Here is a 22,433-nt window from a genome sequence, read left to right as displayed (position 1 = left end):
TGAATCGATTCTTTCAATGAATCAATAGAACCGGTTGAATACTCGTTTGGTTTTATTAATTCACATTTGAAACAGAGTTGGTTTAATAAACACTAGTTCAATAAAACGCGCAAAAGCACTTCAGCAACTTAGTATGATTACAAAAATGCTAATTGTTAGGTTATAAATGATTTATGTGTAATGCTCTTTTGGGACGTTTAGAACATATCGTTTGAATCTCAGCGACCACGTGATTGCGTCATGACGTAAAAGCACCGAACGAACAGTTCAAAAGAACCGATTCGCGGAAGTGAGTCGGACTTCCCATCACCAATTCAAACTCCACCCCTCCTATGCCACTTCATTTTTCCAATGAGCATCAGCAGCTCTCGAATCACCCGAAACAAAGTGACACCTCATCCCTGCAGCAAGCCGCCAAGATGGGGGAAGTAAAAACGCCCAGACAAATGTTCCTGAGCAGCATTGCACTTATCTACGTGTGTGCTTTTTCCTCCATCTACGTTCAAATACCAGGTAGGGAAGTTTCTCTCTTTTTTTGTTTTGTTTTTTTTTGAAGGTGGTTTGGTGGCTATGGAGGATTTTGGGTGCGGCATTAATGAATGGCTGCGCATGAACTTGAACTTGAACTATTGTGGAATGTCGGCGGGATTCCTTTGGCTCATTCATTCGTTCGCGCTAATCGTTCATTCTCCCGCACGTTCCCGTGTCACGGGGGATCAGTTTCAGTTCAAACTTTTGAAGGACCTCGCGCACAAACCGCGTCTCCATGCAGAACGACGCATTCCAGCGGAATTGTGTAGGCTATTTAATATTTTGAATAGGGTTTCGTGATAACTAGACATAATGCCCGTATGAATAAACCAGCAGTGCTTGAGTTCCTCCACATGTGGTGATTTTAGGAACCCCGCCAGTTAGTGCTGAGTACGCACTGTAGTGACCCGTCATCGCTCAGGGGCCTGTGGGCTTTTTGCCCTTTGCATATGCATGTGTGTGGCCTATTCATTATGAAGGCACCCCCCCCCCCCCCCCCCCCCCACTGGCTCTACGGCATGTACCAAAGCCTTTAAAAGTGTCAATAAGCTCATTTGAACCAAAGCAACAGCTAAATTCTTCTCTTACCATTGTGACTCATGTATATGCAATGTATTATTACCAAGTGCAGGATTGTGCACGCTCTCTCTGAATATGCATCAGTGTTGAGTGTAATGCATTACTAATTGATTATGTAGTTGAATCAAATACTCACTGTATAAACTATAGAACAGTTCTATAAACCAACAGTGGAGTTAACGTTTAATGGTAAAATGTATGTGTAAATACTTCAAGAATAAGTTTTGTACTGCGAAATCTGGCCACCTGCAGACTGTGTTGCCCACAGAAAAGGGAAATCATATGCATTTAGGCTAATAATAGCTCTATTTCCTTTTGATATTTTGAGTTGGGTTGTTTGTAGCCAGGCTGCATGTTTAAAACTCAACAGAAGAAGGCATGTCCACAGAGTTTCAGTCCTTTTGAAAATATTTTCCATTCGGTGCTAAACTCCAGGGATGCGTATACCAAAAGCATCGAGAGCTAAGTTAGTGGCAATGGTTCTATGATGCTTTTGGGAAACGCAGCCCAGGTCTTTCAGCAATTACACCTCCCCATGGGAAGCGATCTTCAAGGCAGTGTGTCTGGAGGAGCCGCTTGTGGCAGAACTGGGTCTTCGAAGAGCATTCAAAGAGAAACCGTGAGTCATGCGTTGGCACTGGCACAATACACGGCCTGTTCTCTAACTCAAACCAGCCTGCTATACGTGCACTCTTGCTGTGGCTTGCATGCCAAAAGTGTGAACGTGCAACTTTGCCTCTTCAGTCAAATTGAAAAACGATCTCCGTTTGTCAACATTCTGCAACATATAGTAAAGTAGTATTTCCTGATCTCTCTCTCTCTCTCTCTCTCTCTCTATACTGTATGTTGCAAAAAGCAGTATTTTACAGTGCACCTGTTTGCATCCAGGGTTTAACACTGCTATGGGTGTCTGTACTTGTTTTGAGGCATTAAAAAGTCACAGGACTGGTTTGTGTTTTGCTCATTGTCATGGCAGTGTGTGCCTGTGTTGTTCCGTTGAATGAATGTTTACATATAACTTGACGCTTTGTGCTTTTACCACTGAGCAAACGGCACTGAATCTGTCACCACCGGCCACATGGCACTATGTTTCTAATTGGCACTTTAGCAGATAAGCCCACCTTTTATACATCACTCAGCAATCCAGCTTTAAAGTCAAAATGAAATGGCATTTACAGTCCATTTTAATTACAGAATTTGACACACATTTCTCGCTTTATAGAAGTAAAATTGGCTGTGAATGTTCATTCGGTCATTTACTCACCCTCATGTAGTTCCAAACCTGTAAGTCTTTCGTTCATCTTCGAAACACAAATTAAGGCATTTTAATAAAATCTGAGAGCTTTCTGTCAAAAGCTCAAACGTGCTGCGTAACACGAGAATGAACCTCATTGGTTCCTGCTGAAGCTCAAACGTGATGCGTAACACGAGAATGAACCTCATTGGTTCCTGCTGAAGCTCAAACGTGCTGCGTAACACGAGAATGAACCTCATTGGTTCCTGCTGTTGCTCAAATGTGCAGCGTAACACGAGAATGAACCTCATTGGTTCTCGCTGAAGCTCAAACGTGATGCGTAACACGAGAATGAACCTCATTGGTTCTCGCTGAAGCTCAAACGTGATGTGTAACACGAGAATGAACCTCATTGGTTCTCGCTGAAGCTCAAATGTGATGTGTAACACGAGAATGAGCCTCATTGGTTCTCGCTGAAGCTCAAACGTGCAGCGTTACACGAGAATGAACCTCATTGGTTCTCGCTGAAGCTCAAACGTGCTGCGTTACACGAGAATGAACCTCATTGGTTCTCGCTGAAGCTCAAACGTGATGCGTAACACGAGAATGAACCTCATTGGTTCTCGCTGAAGCTCAAACGTGATGTGTAACACGAGAATGAACCTCATTGGTTCTCGCTGAAGCTCAAACGTGATGTGTAACACGAGAATGACCTCATTGGTTCTCGCTGAAGCTCCAACGTGATGTGTAACACGAGAATGAACCTCATTGGTTCTCGCTGAAGCTCAAACGTGTTGTGTAACACGAGAATGAACCTCATTGGTTCTCGCTGAAGCTCAAACGTTGCTGCGTTACACGAGAATGAACCTCATTGGTTCTCGCTGAAGCTCAAACGTGCAGCGTAACACGAGAATGAACCTCATTGGTTCCTGCTGTAGCTCAAATGTGCAGCGTAACACGAGAATGAACCTCATTGGTTCCTGCTGTAGCTCAACGTGCAGCGTAACACGAGAATGAACCTCATTGGTTCTCGCTGAAGCTCAAACGGGCTGCGTAACACGAGAATGAACCTCATTGGTTCTCGCTGAAGCTCAAACGTGATGCGTAACACGAGAATGAACCTCATTGGTCTTGTTGAAGCTCAAACGTGCTGCGTAACACGAGAATGAACCTCATTGGTTCTCGCTGAAGCTCAAACGCGCTGCGTAACATGAGAAATACTTTAAAGAACCACCTATAAGAGTCAATCATTTTGTGTGTATTCTTTTGTCTATTTATTGAAAGGAAAGCTAGATATGACGTTTTGATTAATGTTCACAGTTAAATCATTCACAGCAAGAGTGATTCAAATGGACATTAAGCTTGCCTCTGTTTGTCTCTCTGGACAGGGTTGTATGGAGATGAGGGGATTGTTCCAGTGCGCCTGCAGATGCAAAAGTGCAGCGGCCCCTTGCTGGAGCAGCTGGAAGCCTCCCCGTCCCTGCTGTGGTTGGGGCCGTCTCTGGGTCTGACGCCGCAGCAGGCCCTGGAGCTCATCTGCCTGCTTGGAGTGTTGCTGAGTCTGGGCGCTGTGCTGCTGGGCCCCTGAGAGACAGTCTGATCTACCTCTGCCTGTGGGCCCTCTACCTCTCACTGTATAACGTTAGTGTAATGCCATCCTGTCAGAGTATTAACAGCTATTCAAGTACATAAAATAGGGGTGTGCGAAATACATCGTGATTGTTGTGTTAACGATGTGCAATCTGACATTATCGAGTATGTCCCTCACTTTACATAAACGCATGCACGCATTTGGTCTATTAAAATGCATTTAGAATTCCTTTAATCTTCAAGATAAAGGTATTTATGTCTAATATAGTTAATCAATATCAAACGAAGAGGGCCGTTTTTCTCTCCAATATCTCCTTGATTACAAATGTGATATTGATTTTTACTCAACAGTTCAATAAACAAGAATTTAATATTAATTCTTACGTTTTAGACAGTTTTGCCTGTCTTTGCTCTGTTTCGCCAACAAACTAGTTCCAAACAAAGCCGCAGGACTGTTTGCGTCTCTGAGCAACTCACAGCGGTGAATGAACGAATCGTTTGAATGAATGATTCAGTGACTCAATCGTTAAGACAGCCAAATGCTTCGTTCCTGAATGAATCAGCCGTTTGAATGAATCGTGTGGAACTTAAAGGATTAGTTCACTTTTAAATAAACTTTTGCTGATAATTTACTCACCCCCATGTCATCCAAGATGTCCATGTCTTTCTTTCTGCAGTCGAAAAGAAATGAAGGTTTTGGATGAAAACAGTCCAGGGTTGTTCTCCATATAATGGACTTCAATGGGCTCCAAACGGTTCAAGGTCCAAATGACAGTTTCAGTGCAGCTTCAAAGGGCTTTAAACGATACCAGACGATGAATAAGGGTCTTATCTAACGAAACGATCAGTTTCTGCGAGAAACCGAGCAGTATTTATGCATATTTTACCTCTTAACAGACGAACGAGATCGTCTCTGAGCTCCGCCATAACTTCCGGCAAGTGAGGTCAATTAGATCGTGGTCATAGATGTATACGTAGATGCCTCATTAAGTGACTGCACGGATCAGTAGAATGAGGAATCTACTATCGATATATCTATAACCACGATCTAATTTGACCTCACTTGCCGGAAGTTATGGCGGAGCTCAGAGGATCACGCTCGTCTGATAAGAGGTAAAATATTAGCATAAATACTGCTCGGTTTCTCGCAGAAACTGATCGTTTCGCTAGATAAGACCCTTATTCATTGGTCTGGTATCGTTTAAAGCCCTTTGAAGCTGCACTGAAACTGTCATTTGGACCTTGAACCGTTTGAGCCCATTGAAGTCCATTATATGAGAAAAACCCTGGACTGTTTTCATCCAAAACCTTCATTTCTTTTCGACTGCAGAAAGAAAGACATGGACATCTTGGATGACATGGGGGTGAGTAAATTATCAGCAAAAGTTTATTTAAAAGTGACCTAATCCTTTAATGGCTGAATCCGAAATCGCCCCCTATATCCTCAAATAGGGCATTATTGGTGGGACAGCCATTTGCAGTGGTGTCCGAAACCGTAGTGAACGTTATTGAGGACACTCATTCAATCCCACATTGCACCGCAGTAACGAGTGTACAGCCGATGTACAGTTAACAGCTGTCTGGATTCACACACTCGTTTTCAGTTCACTCCTTCAAGTGGACTTATGTAGGGAATAGTGAATCAGGGTTTAGGGGGCGATTGCGGATTCAGCCAGTGACTCTGTGCCTGTATCTCAGTGTGCATACTATCCATCCTAAATAGTATGTGACCTTAGTAATATTCAATACTATTTAGGGTGGATGGTATGCATATTGGGATGCAGGGAATGACTCCCTCATTAACAGTGACTTGCTGCCACCTACTGCGGTTTTAATTTCACATTTATATTCATATATATACATTATAATTTCAAAATATCAATTTTCAATGTTTTGTTTAAAACATCAAACATTTATGCATTTGAAACTGCATGTTAAATGCATTTGTCACCTCTGAGCTTCATTAAACAGTGTAAGTGATCTAAAAATGAATTTTGTTGATACTGGTTTCATTTGATTTAACAGCGCTATAGTGTCTTTTTCTAATTGAATTTGGTTAAATGTAATAATTTAATTAGGTTAATGTCTTTATAAAGGTAAAAATGCCAATGAAACGTAAAAAAATCCATTAAACTTATTGGAAAATATGATTTATTCACTGCTGCCCAACTGACCACCACACAGAATGGACAACTTTAGGGGTCCTAAACCTGCTGAGGTACCAACACAATCACACAAAATATTGTCTAATTATCGTTATTGAGAAAAATCCCAGAAAATAATGAGGTATAATTAATTTTTTTGTCAACATCGCACAGCTCTAACGTATAACTATTGTGCAGCACTAGGTGCTTTTTTTCAAAAACTTTTGACATTGTGTCCTGTGTGGAACCATAATTGAGAGATTATGTTTTGTTTCATAGGTTGGTGGAGACTTCCTGCAGTCTGAATGGTGAGTTTCACAATTGTCACATGATTTGCAGGTTATCAGACTCGTTCAGTATAGCCGGCACCAGTTTAACCGCTTGTTATTTCTCCATTGTTGTTAGGCTAGTAATTTGGTCATTTGCAAGTCAAATTCTCTGCAGCAGTTTATGTTTATGAGAGGGAAAACGGCCACAAACTTTACCGCATGTTATGTGCCTGCCCATTAAATTGAATGTGATTGCAGTCCACTAAATGACTAATCAGTGGACTGTGCTTTTACTTTTCGAACAAATGCTGACTCATATTTGAAAAACCACAGCCATAAATCTTGGATCAAGAATATAGAGATTTGCGGATGGGCTCTTTTCTTCAGACATGATAGAAATCTAGTCATGTTTGTAATTGGGATTCATTGTAATGGTCTCTTAGGGATACGCTGCTGTTGGAGGCTGGGTTTCTGGCTGTGCTCGTAGCTCCGCTGGGTGTGCTGCTCGGACGCTCCTCCCACAGGTACCACGACTCTGTGACCTTTTGGTTGACCCGCTGGCTGTTCTTCCGGCTGACCTTCTGCACAGGTGCGAGTAAGCTGGCCAGTGGCGACCCTGCGTGGTACGGCCTGTCAGGTATATTGAATCATTTTTAACATGATTTATTCTGTATTGGTTGAGATCAGTTCATTTGTGCTAGTCATGCCGCCCACTCTTATTCATGAGGAAATCGTACTGTATATGCTTTGGAAATTCACCCCCTAAATGATTCATGTTATATAAAAGTCATTGGTATATGGATTTGAAAATCTAGTGACTTAAATACTTGAATATATATATATGAATATTTATAGAATATTTGAATTTGCATGAAGTAATGTTAAAAATAGCCAGTAACTGTGAGGCAGACGGCACATCTGTGTGGGACAAACTGACTCATCTGTAGATTACAGTGTTTTTCAAAACTCGAGCATCTCTTTTGCAGCACTGAGTCATCATTTTGAGAACCAGATGAGTCCCACTCCTTTGGCCTGGTACGTCCATCAGCTCCCTGATTGGCTGCTGAGATTAGGAGCTGTGGCTGTGTTGCAGTGCGAGATCACCATTCCTCTCGTGACCTTCTTTGCTCCCATTCGCCGCTTGAGACTGTTCAGCTTTTATGTTCAGGTTTGTTGTGTGTGTGCTTGCATTTAAAAGATATCCACATCCCTTCTACTGAAAATATGAAGAGTGTATCTGAATTGAATAGTCTTTACTTAACCTGCTAACATTTTTTTTTCTGGCCCCACTACAATATTTTTATTTTATTAAAAGCTTTTAATATGTAATGTAGTTATTTATTACTCACACCCTGACAAACGCTTGTAAGCCGCAACGTGTAGTTGTACTTTTCACCTGTTTTTATACGATTAAGCCATGATGAATGAAAGGCTTTTAACTTTTTCTACTTCATTCAAGTACCGTGTGTCTGTGTGTGTGTGTGGTTGCATTAGAAATTAAAGAAAAAACACTTAAAGGAACACTCCACCATTTTTGAAAACGGGCTCATTTTCCAACTCCCCTAGAGTTAAACAGTTGAGTTTTACCATTTTCGAATCCATTCAGCTGATCTCTGGGTCTGGCGGTAGCACTTTTAGCATAGATCATTGAATCTGATTAGACCGTTAGCATCTCGCTCAAAAAAAAAATGACCTGAGTTTCAATATTTTTCCTGTAAGAGTATAGTTCCCAGCCATATCGGCCTACAACATCGCAACTTTTCATTTTCTGACGGTCTTGGTACACGATGTAACTGCAGAAGAGTCAAGTATTAAATAGGAAAAATATCAAATCTCTGGTCATTTTTTTTTTTTTTTTTTTTTAAGCGAGATTCTAATGGTCTAATCAGATTCAATGATCTATGCTGAGCTATGCTAAAAGTGCTACCGCCAGACCCGGAGATCGGCTGAATGGATCGAAAACAGTAAAACTCAACCGTTTAACTCTAGGGGAGATGGAAAATGAGCCCCCCCACACCACCACCAAAAAAAGTGCCGTGTTCCTTTAAGCAAAACATGGTCAGGTCATATTGCCTGAATAATTTTGGTCCCAAATTTGTATCGTTTTTACTGGTAGTCACTGAATGAAGAATTTTTGGGTATATGGTAATATGTCACATTTTATGGTCATAAGGTTGTTGGTAATATTTAACAGTTTCCTTTATTTTGCTATCCTCACTTACATAAATTAACTATAGTGTCATGCACCCACTAGTAAAAAATAATATCTGGTCTCTGAATGATTTGTGTATGTATGCATGTGTTTTTCCTTTCAGTCTTTTTTCCACTAATACCTCTTTTTATACCATTTTTGTCAGCTGTTTCTTCAGCTCTGCCACATCCTCACTGGTAACTGTAGTCCTCTGAACCTGCTGAGCATCGCCCTGAGCTTCTCGTTACTGGATGATGATCACTTCAACTCCAGTGCTATTCCGAAGAAGAAGAAGGGCCAGGAAAAAAAGTCCAAGAGTATGACCTTCTATCTCTAACTTCTGATTTGTGCAGTCATTTCTGGTGGGGTGGTAGCAGCAGAATTTCACTAATGATCTGATTAAGGGGCTCATTAATGCAGTCGCAGTACAAATGCATTCTGCCTGTACCAAACTAGTGTTCAGTGTGTGAAGATCCCAACACGCTTCTGAGCTTTAATTGGAGTGTATGCCTTTGCTTTTCAGCCTGCTCACAGACTTTGCACTGTGTTGTGGCTGTGCTGGTGGAGTTGGCTGTCTACCTGTTCATCCTGATCACTGCAGTTGTTCTCTTCAAGCTGCAGATTAACTGGGAAAACAAAACTCTGTCATCCAAAACCAGTGAGTCCTCAAGTGTGAAATCTAAAACTGATTTGCAAAAAAGTATACAATGTTTCGTAACCGATTTATAAAGTGCAAACTTAGAATTGAATTGTTTGTAAAAAAAATGTTAGGATGAATCTCATGGAGATGTGTTGAGGTTTGATCATTTCACTCCAAAACCAAAGCGAATGCAGTATATTTTTCATAAATAAAATGTTTTCATTTGACATTTGCATGTGTGGGAAAAATCTGCAAAATTATTTTTTTTTAATTATTATTATTCAAATGTATTTTGTTTTACATTAGTGAGTTTTTAGTGGAAAGGTTTTAATGAGAACATGCAAAAATATACATTATATTTATGTAAGGTTTTGTGTGTTTGTGCCAAGAAAATGCTACAGTGCTAAAAAATAATAATAAGTATGCAAGATTATAGCTTTTCTTTTGATGGTGAGGTGAAATATGACCCTCTCGTGTTCTTGGCACATTTTGTGAGATTCAGCCATGAACTGATTTGTTGTTTTTCAGGTATGTTTTGTGATATGAAACTTATTCTCCTGTCAAGACTAAATTAAATTGTTAGTTAATCTATTCATTGCTGCTTTCTTTCAGTTTTCACTCAAATGGAATTTGAAGCGTTTCTGAAGCACGTTCAGGCCCTCACTATCTGGATTGGTGTGTTGTCGTTCACCTGGGAAGTGGTGGCCGCCATGCTAATGTAAGCCCCGTCAGGAATGCCTATGAGAATCTGATTAATTTTTGTGTGTGTGTGTGGTCCTGGTAAACCATACATTGTGGGGATAAAATGCCCCAACAAGGATGGCAATTCCAGAAATCTTTGACCTTGTGTGGATATTGTTGGTTCATATGAGGAAGTTTATTAATCATACAAAATGGTGTTGTTTTTTTAAATGTAAAAATGCTGAAAGTTTTCTGTGATGGGTAGGCTTAGGGGACAGAATATACAGTATAAAAGTAATGGCTATGGAAAGTGTGTGCGTGCTTGCAGAAAGTAAAGCTTTAGAATTTCAGCCCATGATTTTGCCATTGTTACAGGAGGCAAGCCAAGAAATCTCACATCTGTTTCCTTTGTCAGGTGTGTGTGCACACGAGGCATCGTCAGCAAGCTGTGGTCCCTCATCCAATGTGCAGTCATCACGGCGGCTGCGGTGGCCATCTTTTCCCTCAGTATGGTGAGCTACATATCCTACACATGCAATGTAACGACTGAGTGATTTTCGGCAGCTTTCGTTTCATCCGGTCATATTGATAATGCATAACTGTCTGAAATGTTTTGTAACTGTACAAGTGACTTTACATTGTTTGAATTTCCTGCAAACAAAAACCCTTATAGTTATAACATTGTGTATATATATTTTTTTGTTTCATTTGTATTGCTCCAGTTTATTACACACACAAGCAAAACAGTACCCTCTGCTGTCCATAACCATAAAACATGATCTTTATAGACCAGTGATTCTCAACCAGGGGGTCAGGCCCGCTAAGGCCTTTGCACAGCTCCAAGGGGGCCTCAAGATGCCATAAAATGATTTAAAATAAGAGAAAATATGCTTTAAAACAGGGGTTTTCAAACTTTATGATGCCAAGGACCCCCAATATGATGAACCTTTTATGAGGGACCCCCTTCCAAAAATTCAATCTATATTTTTTTATGAATGAAAAACATTAAAAACTGTTAGATAAATAGTAAGTGTGAGATTATAAATACTGCATATTGTTTCCAAACTTAAATTGGCTATATTTAAAGGGATAGTTCACCCAAAAATGAAAATTATCCCATAATTTACTCACTCTCAAGTGATCTTAGGTGTATATGACATTGTTCTTTCAGACGAATACAATCAAGAGTTATATAAAAAAAGTATATAAAAAAAAATGTCCTGGCTCTCGCAAGCTTTATAATGGCAGCCCAAAATTTGAAGCCCAAAAAAGTGCATCCAACATAAAAGTGCCCCACATGGCTCCGGGGGTTAATAAAGGCCTTCTGAAGTGAATCGATGGGTGTGTAAGAAAAATATACATAATATTTAAAAATTCTGGAAAGTATGTATACAGCAAGACACATTTAGATATGAAACAGTTAGAATGTTCGTTAGACTTTAACCATTTTTGCTTTGTCGTCTTTATTCTCTGGAATTTTCTGGGGACCCCTTAGAACCTTCTGGAGGACCCCTGGGGGTCCCCGGACCCCAGTTTGAAAACTCCTGCTTTAAAATAAGCTAAAATGGCTAAAACTCAAGATGTACGCTTATGTCATTTGTTATTTTAATCAATTCTCTCAGCACATCTATTTTTTAAATTATTTTTTTCTCATTTAAAAACCAGGGTTTCCACATTCTTGGAAAACCTGTATATACGAGGAATTTTAAAAGTGTTATTTCTAGACCTGGAAAAGTCATTGAAATAGGTGAAATCCCAAGTCATGGGCATTTCTATAACAAATATATTGTCAAACAAAATATATTTTGGGGTACTATAAATTGCTGAGAAATAAATTACTAATTGTGTGTAGTAGAAAAAAATCATGTAAACAAACATTCAGTTAATGAAACTGCTTCTGTAACTTTTTTATTTTAATTATAATTGTTTATTTATATTAATTGAAAGTTTTTGTTTTAAAAAATAATTTAGCATTTGAATATTTACTTAAGCGGATTTAAATCGCCACTGCTAGTTTCTGTAAATAAAAAAGGTTTGAAAATGTGCGGTTTTCATTTACAACACAAATCTTGGTTGGCCTTCAAACATAACCATCGGAGTCCGAAAGGTTGAGAAGCGCTGTTATACACTGAACTGGAAATGTAACATTTTTACCTGCCTTTGTATGCAAATACATGTGTGGCGTTTCCTCTCAGGTTCCATACGCAGCCATGACTGGCATGTCGATGTTACCTGCGGTGCGAGAGGCGTACAGTGCCGTAGAGGGGTTCCAGCTGGTCGGGGCATACGGGATCCAGCACAGAATGGTCTCCACTGAGGGCAGGCCTGAGATCATTTTAGAGGGCAGTTATGATGGGCTTACATGGATGGTGAGAAGGACATGGGAAGGGTTGCCATGCTACAAAAATCCAAATATTTTTTGACACATGACACAGTCATTGTTTCCAATGAAGTTCTTCATTCAAAGGAAAGGTTAAAGTTTATCCTCAGTGGACTATTGTATTCTTATCCTGTTGCAGGAAATGAACCACATGTATAAACCAGGGAATGTGAATGCAGCCCCACCCATAGTAGGACCTCACCAGCCCCGGCTGGAGTGGCTGATGTGGCAGGCAGCTCAAGAGGGGCATGATCGAAGCGCCTGGTTTACAGGCCTCATACAGCGCCTCCTACAGGGCAAACCAGAGGGTGAGCGATCATGGCGGGGGTCACTGTTCTTATCCTACATTTTAGACTTTAAAAGTTGTGAACCTGTTTTTCTTTCCTGTAGTGGTTAGTCTGCTTCAGGTAGATGAAGCGCAGCACCCCTTCAGTCAGAAACCACCAGCTCTAATCAAAGCCAAGCTTTACAACTACCACTTCACAGACCCTGCCAAAGACAAGTGAGCTCCATACCTTTACACTCATTCACAATTATTTCTGCATAATTATACTGTGGTTTTAGATTAGTGCTATATTTATTTTGTGAGAATTTCTTATTTTTTTTAAATGGGTTGTAATTTCTCAAGAGTCTCAATTATTTCTTAGTAGTTTTCTGGGGAGGGAAAAAAAAGAACATTTTATTTGTATAGCATTATTCATGCATGGCATCATGCAGCTCTAAGTGCTTCACATGCATACAAATAAATATTGCCAGTATAATTTCACACAATATTAATATAAAATATTTGAAAACAATTAAAAATGTTTCAGAAGTTAAAATGGAGATTTAAATGCTTAAACAATTATTTATTTGAGGGTTAAATAAAGCCAGAGTGTACTTGGAAAGAACCTCACTGTTAAATCTGTATAATTTTTAAAGTAAAATAACTGATCTGAATCAACAAAGACGGTATTATTCATGAGAGAGTGCCACAATATGGCAGAATAAGTCCCGCCTTCTAAATAAAAGAGCCAATCACTGATTGGGGAAGTCGTTGCATCACTGCAGCTGCTGTTAGAAGCTCTGGTGGCCTTTTTTTTTTTTTTTTTTTTTTGGACGTGATTAGAGCATTAAAAAAAACACGATTTATGGGACAGTTCAAGTCAGACTTTGTTGCCGATTTTAAATGTTATTTAATTGCGAGTTCTGCAAGCAGTTTTTGAGATTTCAGGATTCCCCCATTCATTCAAATAGGACTTGGTCTTGGATACCTGAAATAGCTGCCCGGAGGCGTTGAAAATGAGTAATTAATTAATTAAAAAAATTAAGTAATTACATTTCAGAAAGCTAGTTAATTTTTGTAGTTTTTGTAAGATTTGTTGTAGTTTCCATTCACCACTATAGAAGTTTACCTAACAATAATGATGTCTGCTTCTGATAACCCCAGGGTCCATAAATATTAAAAATAATATATATTTAATGTATTTATCATATCCCATTTTGTTAGTAACTGTTTTAGTAAGTTACCTTTCATTAGTTTAATGTTAATGCTAAATTGTATACTGTTAAATTCTTATAAATAATAGCAAAATATAACTAATCTGAATTAATGGGGGGGGGGGGTGTTTCTTTTTAAATTGTATAAATGTTTTTTTTTTTTTTTTTTTTTTTTTTTTTTTTGGAAAAACGTATTTAAAAAAAAAAAACTTTTTGTATTTATAGACAATCCTAAATTACATCCAATATTACTTTGACTTAATAGTATGACATTACAAACATTTGGTGTTTAAGGGATACTTGAGCTTACAGACTATGTCTCACTACACAAAAGTGATGTTACATTTTGTTTTGATGGAAAGGGTATTTTTGCTGTCAGGTGCTCTGGTGGTACACGAGACTCAAAAAACTGCCATAGTCAAAATCTGCTAAGGGGTAAAAATGGATAAACCCCTTTAAAAAGTGATTTTTCACTATTACTTACAGCAGGATCTGCATTTTCATGTTCCTGGAGGGCCACTGTCCTGCAGAGTTTAGCACCAACCCTAAATGAGCACACCTGAACCAGCTAATCAAGGTCTTCAGGATTACTAGGGCTGAAACCGAAATTGCCCCCTATACCCTTAAATAGGGCATTATTTGAGGGGACAGCCATTTGTAGTGTTGTCCGAAACCATAGTGGACGTTATTGAGTGCACTCATTCTATCACACAATGCACCGCAATAACGAGTGTACAGCCGATGTACACACAGCAGCTGTCCGAATTTGCTCAGTTGTTTTCATTCAAGTGAACTATATTAGTGGACTAAAGTAGGGAATGGTGATTGAGGGTTTAGGGGGCGATTTCTTATTCAGCATAGAAAATTCCAGGCAGGTGTTTAGAGCTGGTTGGAGCTACACTTTGCAGGACAGTGGCCCTCCAGGACTGGAGTTTGGCACATGTGGTTTAAATAACAAAACCCATTTATAAGAGACAATAAAAACAACTTTGTGCATCAAAACCACTCCTTTCCTGGTAAAAAAAATGTACTTGATTTTCTAAAGTCAGTGAATTGGCGACAGCTGAATGTAACATTTGACAAGCCAAACATGTCAGACTCTGAGTAACATGTCATTTATTTAAGCCACGAAATAAACTTAATTCCGTAAAATAAGTATAATGAACTACTCAATAAGCATTTCAAACGTCTCCAGCACGTTTTATAATTATGCAAATCAAACATGATTCACTCCTCACGCACGTTATCATGTCTGTCAAAAACTTGGTTGAAATAGTAGAACTAAAAACATGGGCATAACACACTCATGGGCATCAATCACTTCACTGAATAAATGATTACCTCACGATCTATCTGTTTTCAAATCTACATAATTTGAATATCACAACATCGATGTCTGACAAAAAAATTAAGTGCACAATACATGGTAGTATTTATGAGAAGCAGAGGTCCAGCGCATTTCCTGGAAAACCGACTGTCATTGCTTTCCGAGAAGAGGGACAAAATGGCGGCCTGATCATGACGTACAAAATGCATAATTGACTCTAGAGCATAGATTCAGGAACTTGACTTGATTTTTATAAAATGTAGTTTCTACAACAGTTTCTTATCAGATTAAGGCAATTAACAAAGTTTGATCGAATGTTTAATTTTCCAATAAAAATTATATTTTTTGTATATGCTTTGCTACATTGAATTACCCCTTAGCAGGATGTGAGACCGTTATTTAGAGAAGTGAGGTCATCATGTGAAAGCCCAGACAAAAATAGAAACGTCTTTTCTATGTCAACCTGTTGGAATTACTGAAACGCATTGACCAAAGAGAAACTGCAACGCAGCCTGAATCCGCTCTCAGGTTTACTGTTCTTTTGTTTGCTGTTTTGGAAGGACCCATTTGCCGGCTTGGTGGAAGCGGAAGTACAGAGAGGAGTTTTTTCCCATTGTGAACCTTAAAGACCCAACGCTTGAGAAACTGCTAGATGATTCTGGACTGAAGGTAAAGTAGATTCAACAAACTTGAATCGTTCTAATTAATATGCATTGGGAAGGTAAATGGATTAAGTTTGGATTTCACGTTGACGCTGAAACATGTCTGTTTGCACGCAGAAGAAATTACCAATTCAGCCCAGCTCGGACACGCCTGTGTCGCAAGTCTTGAGCCTCATTCGGGGCCAGGTCTCAGGCCTCTCAGGGTCTCTGCTGCTTTCAACACTGTTAGCTACTTTGGTCGGCATTTTCCTCGTCAAAGCCGTCTTCTCCTGGGCTTTAGGAGGCAAAAAACCCAGAGCAGCTTTAGCTGATCACAAAACTAAGAAGCCCTCTGAGACCGCAGAGAAAAGCCACGTGCCATCTCTGTCCTCCCGGGGCGGCAAGAAGGACTCTGAAGAAAGAAGGACGGAGTCAGAAAGGAGTCCCCGCAAGAGGAAATGAGCTCTTGCTGTCACTTTGTGCCTTCGTCTTTGGCCAGATGCAATGACAAACGATTCTTTCTCAGGTGTACATTTTGTTTCTTTTCTAAGATCAAGTCTTTTTGCTGCCTGTCACACACACCTCAGATTTCTGTGTTTACCACTACACCGTTTTATCTCTTTGTGTCAAAACCACTCAAATGTCAAATGCACAGTACACATGGTACTTGATGTAATTGGCTTTGAACATTTTTAAGCCAACACCTACTTAACACACAATGAACGTCCCAAAGATTACAACAAAAGCACAAGTGCTACTTTTTCATGCTATGTAACTCATTAAACGGTTGTTGATTTAAATTATTTCATTCCTCATTTGTTTTTGTTTTTCAGCGACTAAAATCAACATTCAAAGATGTACTTCACCTTAAAAATTGACCGTTGAAAATGTGCCTCTTTATAATGGCATAGAAGGGCGGAATGTTTTTTCGGATGAGATTTTTCATTTTAAACTTCACCCTATATTGTTCCTCAAATCGAGGATACACCCGTTCCGTCAACTTAATCCACCTGTCAGTCATGCGTTTCATAATTAAAAATTGCAAACCAGTTGTCAGTCGCCACTAGATGGCAGTGTACACAAATCATCACTGCACACTTGGGTTTATGTTGACAGTTTAATAGGGTGAAATTTACTTCAAAAACTAAAAATATATCATGTTCATATCTAATCATTGTTTAATTGTGAGGCCAAATGTTTAATATAAATTTAGCAGAATATACAGCATGCAGATTGCATTTACTTCGAATAAAGCGTTTGGTACATTTCAATTATGTTGACATTAAAGCATTTGATGTGTACATGAACAAGTGTATGTATCTTATAAATATTTATTCTTAATTCATAATATCTAATGCTTTAATTTTAACAAAGTTTATTTGAACAGTTATTTGATTTAAATTATTAAGCAGTATATTTAATAAATAACTTGTGTATATATATATATATATATATTCTAATTTATATATAAATATTTTATATATAAATATTAAAAAATCTTAAATATATACATGCATATGTGTATTTATAGATGCATAATAATTATACACTCTAAAAAATGCTGTGTTAAAAATAACCCAAGTTGGGTTGAAAATGGACTAACCCAGCGGTTGGGTTATGTTTGCTTAAAACAACCCAATTGCTGGGTTAGTCCATTTTCAACCCAACTTGGGTTATTTTAACCCAGCATTTTTTAGAGTGTACACAGTACACCAAAGGTGGGAGTAAGTCACACGTGCCCAAGTCCATTTTTGTGAAAGTCAATTCACTGCTTTATGTCAAGCTAGCCAAGTCGTAGCTTGGGTCAAGCAAGTAACTGGCAAGTCATACAAATGTTTGATGATTTATCTATTAAAATAAGTTAAAACCACAGTAGTTATGGACTATGGGTGGTTTATTTGCAACAAAAAAATTGCCATTATGCATTTCTACTCAAAAGGTGTCCACATACAGCCGAGTTGTTAATACAATAAAAACCTAAAAAAAAACAAATTAAAACTACATTAAATGTAACTGCAATTAGGCCAATATATTGGGTGAGATACGTTCTCTTTGTATTATTTGATTGTTCTCTCTCCTGCGTGTCCTGTACAGCGTGACCAGTTGATTGTTATGAGTAATTAACTTAAGAGAACTCAGTTTGTGTTTGTTCCTCACACCCTGGTGAAGACTCATTAGCCGCAAACAGTAGGTGTGCAGTAATTGTCACTTGTTTTTAAAATATAAAGCCGTGATTCGAGTGCCTTGGATTTATTTATTTTGATCAACTCTTAACATGTCAGGGGCGTAGCCATCATTTCAAATGTGAGGGTGACAGAATGTCAAGTGTTTACCAGTTTTTTTATGAACTTTGTCTAATTGGTTTTATTTGTTTTAATTGATGCTATTTATGTAAGCTATCTGGGTCTTTTTGACCACAAATGACGTTTGCTGGAATAAAATAAATACATAAAAGAATAATCTAAAATGGCATGAGACTTAATGTGGTGGTTGACATTTTCTAGCTCTACAAACAGAAAAAATAATTGGAATGATACTGGTTGTATGTTAGCATGAGAAAAAGGTCTTTAACATAATGTAATTTTTTATAAAATGTAATATTACTCACTTTAATAATGTTTTACTAAAATGTTTTACATCAATGGGAGAATATAAAAATTACTTTTTTGTTACATAATTTGTCAAAAATCAGCTCCACTGCAAAACACACACAGAAATGATGAAGTGACTTTTAACCCAGCCGTCCAATCAGAGTGGAGGAGGGGCGGGACAAATACAACACTAACCAACTGCCACATTCTGTCAACAGATGACAACAACAAGCATAAAAACGGAGCAAAATGATTGAAAACAAGAGCCAGAGCAAATACTTTACATTGTTTCGACATTTTTACATAGTTTGTTTCTGTATCGTTTCTATCTGTGAAATGAGATGCTAGTAACACAAAACCCTAAGCTGCCGAAACGCTCACAGCTAGGCGTCTTCCGCAAGAGAAGAGAGGCTTATTCAACCAGAGAAATAGGCAGAGTTATCCATCATTGTGCAACACAATACGGATACCACATCAACTTACAGTGCTTTACGTTTCCGTAGTGAAGAGGGTTTTTTTACCGCTTTGAACTCATTGCGACCTCTTTGTATGAAAATTATGATTTTGATTTGATTTGTTATATTTATTATACATGCATAATAGTGCAAATACACTCATTTGTCCAGGATAGCACAATAAAAATTAAACAAAACTTATTTCCATTGTGGTCCTTGCTGTAAACACAACTTCACTCCTAGTGACAGGTTATAAAGGCATTGCATACTATTAAGATTCCAACACACACTTCCAAAATTTACATCACAATGAATTATCCACCTGAAAACACTAATAGCAATTCATCATAAAAACATCCTATCTAATAGCCAACTTTTAACTTTCATACTAAATCCAACCATATTTGACATACTCTTTACATCTAGAGGCAACTTATTCCACTCTTGGGCCCCTAAGACCTACGAGCGTACATTGTTTTAAAACGTCATAATGTGATATCCATTAGACTCTGCGTAGTATTATAACAATGTTTCTCACATACCCTAGAAAAATACATTTTAAAGTATGTAGGAGCTCTTTTATTAATTACCTTGTGTGCCATCTTTAAGGTGTACAACTCTGCTCTATATAGGTAACCACTTAACATGTCTAAAATGGGAAATATCAATATGTGTAAAAACTATTTAAACCTAAAACCAATTTATTTTGAGATTTCTGTAACTTGTCCAGCCATGCACGAGACAGTGGATACAGTGCAGGTGCGAGCATGGGCGTGCCATGACCCGTGAGTGACTGATTACCATGGAAACTTGAAGTCCACATAATCCTGGTACCCGAACTTAATTATTCTTGGCTTATGTTCAGTCACGACAGCCAAAGCTCTTGCGTTAGCTCTCTCTGCTTGCCTGCTGCGTCACCTGGTTAGGTTGCAGTGCGTTCAAAAACAGAAATTTATTAAATAAAAGACAAGCTATTTCGAGTCATTTAAGTCAAGTCTCAAGTCAAAGTCAAGTCTTTTATTAATATTTGTCAAGCGAGTCTCAAGTCCTAAAATGTTTGACTTAAAGGAACACGCCACTTTTTTTGAAAATAGGCTCATTTTCCAACTCTCCTGGAGTTAAACAGTCGAGTTTTACCGTTTTCGAATCAATTCAGCCGATCTCGGGTCTGGCTGTAGCAATTTTAGCATAGCTTAGCATAGATCATTGAATCTGATTAGACCGTTAGCGTCTCGCTCAAAAATGACCAAAGAGTTTTGATATTTTTCCTATTTAAAACTTGACTCTTCTGTAGTTAAATTGTGTACTAAGACTGACGGAAAATGAAAAGTTTCTAGGCCGATAAGGCTAAGAACTATAATCTCATTCCTGCGTAATAATCAAGAAACTTTGATATATTACAATGATGTTACGCAGTGCCTGAATGAAATAAAAAAAATAAAAAAGTGGAGTGTTCCTTTAAAGCTGGGCATACACTGTGCGATTTCAGCAAGGTTACCTACTCACACTGTACGAGTATATCGCATGCGATGTAAAGCCAAAGCTCACGCTTTATGTGCTCACACAGTGCGGTCCAATCGTCGAGCGCGACTCGTCTGCTCACACTGTACGAGTGAAATATACGCGATAAAACCCCCGTGTTGTGACAATAGACCATGGTGTAGTAGGCTATTATAAAGAGATCAAATGCACCAGCTATTAAAAAAGAGGATTTTGCATTTCCAATGTATGTAAATGATTATTATTATTAGGGTAGGCCTACTTTTATTATTAAATTGATATTACATTTAATTTGCCCCAGCAACAAGTTCATAACGCATCAATGCATATCCGACACGTTGCATAGGCTAATAAAAGAATAGATAGATTAGCTTACCTCATTATTTAAAAACATTTATCCCAATTAAACAAGGAATTATAGGCCTAATTAAAAAGGATTATTATTCTATAATATGTCAGAACACTGCAATAATATCAGTCTCAATGAAAAGTAAGAGCAGCTTCATTTCAAAAACAACTTGTTTAAGAATTCTCTTCAATTTTTGAAGTGATAATAAATGTAAGTAAATATTAAATAATAGTAAATAAATAAAGTATAAAAATAAATAAAGTGTGAAAGTAAAACAAGTAAATGAATGATTAAAGGGTTAGTTCACCCAAAAATGAAAATTCTGTCATTAATTACTTACCCTCATGTCGTTCGACACCCGTCAGACCTCCGTTCATCTTCGGAACAGAAATGAAGATATTTTAGTCGAAATCTGATGGCTCTGAAAGGCCTCTATTGGCTCAATGGCACTTTACACTCTCAAGACCCTTAAAAGGTACTAAAGACGTCGTCACAGTCCATCTCACTACAGTGGTTCTAAAATAACTTTATGAATCGGCGACAATAGTTTTTGTGCGCAAAAAAAACCCTAAATAACGACTTATATAGTGATGACGATTTCAAAACACGGCATCATGAAGCTTCGAAGCGTTATGAATCAGCGAGTCGAATGATGATTCGACTGCTGAAATTTGGCGATTCAAACCGCTGATTCGACTCACTGATTCATAACGCTTCGAAGCTTCATGAGGGCGTGTTTTGAAATCGTCATCACTATGTAAGTCGTTATTTAGGGTTTTTTTGCGCACAAAAACTATTGTCGCCGATTCATAAAGTTATTTTATAACCATTGTAGTGAGATGGACTTTGTAACGACGTCTTTAGTACCTTTTAAGGGTCTTGAGAGTGTAAAGTGCCATTGAGCCAATGGAGGCCATTCAGAGCCATCAGATTTCAACTAAAATATCTTCATTTCTGTTCCGAAGATGAACGGAGGTCTGACGGGTGTCGAACGACATGAGGGTAAGTAATTAATGACAGAATTTCCATTTTTGGGTGAACTAACCCTTTAAGTAGCCTAGCTAAATGAATAAAAGGCACTGGATAGGCTACAGGGTGTTTTGAAGACTTCCATTTTACAACACGAACTGGAGGCGCAACAGTTTGCTAAATTTCTTTTATTTGATAGCTGCCTAGAGAAATTAAAGATCTCCCTCTTTTCGTTTTCTTTCTTGTTTCATTAAAGATTAAATTGTTCAACTTCTGCTGTCGCGCTGGCGCAGTGATGAGAAATAGGGCGATCAGTTCGTAGCTCTGCTTCAGCTGTGCGATAACCTCACGAGGGCCGACCGGAATTTCTGACATGCCAGAAATTCATCCGACCATCCGATTGCCGATCGGGAGAGGTTTGTTGCCTCTCGTTTCCCTCTGTACACTGCACGAACATCTCACGACAAACGACGCACGATAAAGCTGAAAATCGTCCCGACCCAAAAAAGAGTCGCACGAGTCAGAATTCAGCTCGAAATCAGACGAAAAGTAGGAGCTTTAGGAGCAGTGTTGGGGGTAACGCATTACAAGTAAGTTGAGTTACATAATAATATTACTTTTCCCAAGTAACTAGTAAAGTAACGCATTACTTTTCAAATTCATTTGACTGACAGCTCTCCTGCCCCCATGTTGAGAAAAATAAGTGCAGAGGCGTTGTGTGTGAACATGATGGTTATTGTAGTTCTAGACTAAATGTGAGCATTTATTTACCTCACTTGCACAATAAAGATTCTGTACTCTTCAAAATGAATCAAATCAGTCAAATGCAAAATCAGAGTACTATGCAAACCTCCAATAATTAAATGTTAAATAAAACAACCTA

The 22,433-nt window shown here is 38.4% G+C and overlaps 1 protein-coding gene across 1 annotated transcript; it reads left to right on the top strand.

The window, feature by feature from the left end:
• The first annotated feature begins 383 nt into the window (after window positions 1-383).
• Window positions 384-16,991, top strand: lmf2b (lipase maturation factor 2b). The gene is given in 15 exon segments (XM_079816898.1): window positions 384-513; window positions 3,733-3,924; window positions 3,927-3,985; window positions 6,358-6,386; window positions 6,791-6,984; window positions 7,334-7,515; window positions 8,705-8,855; window positions 9,062-9,196; window positions 9,791-9,896; window positions 10,275-10,371; window positions 12,055-12,228; window positions 12,379-12,547; window positions 12,630-12,741; window positions 15,606-15,714; window positions 15,825-16,991. Coding segments are annotated over 15 exon segments (2,127 nt in total). The 5' UTR covers window positions 384-419; the 3' UTR covers window positions 16,149-16,991.
• Window positions 16,992-22,433: the final 5,442 nt, after the last annotated feature.

The sequence above is a fragment of the Gobio gobio genome (genome assembly GCF_949357685.1).
Source record: "Gobio gobio genome assembly, chromosome: 5".
In the NCBI taxonomy this organism is placed as follows: domain Eukaryota; kingdom Metazoa; phylum Chordata; class Actinopteri; order Cypriniformes; family Gobionidae; genus Gobio; species Gobio gobio.
The sequence above is the reverse complement of the archived record's forward strand: the minus strand, read 5'-3'. Positions and strand labels throughout refer to the sequence as shown.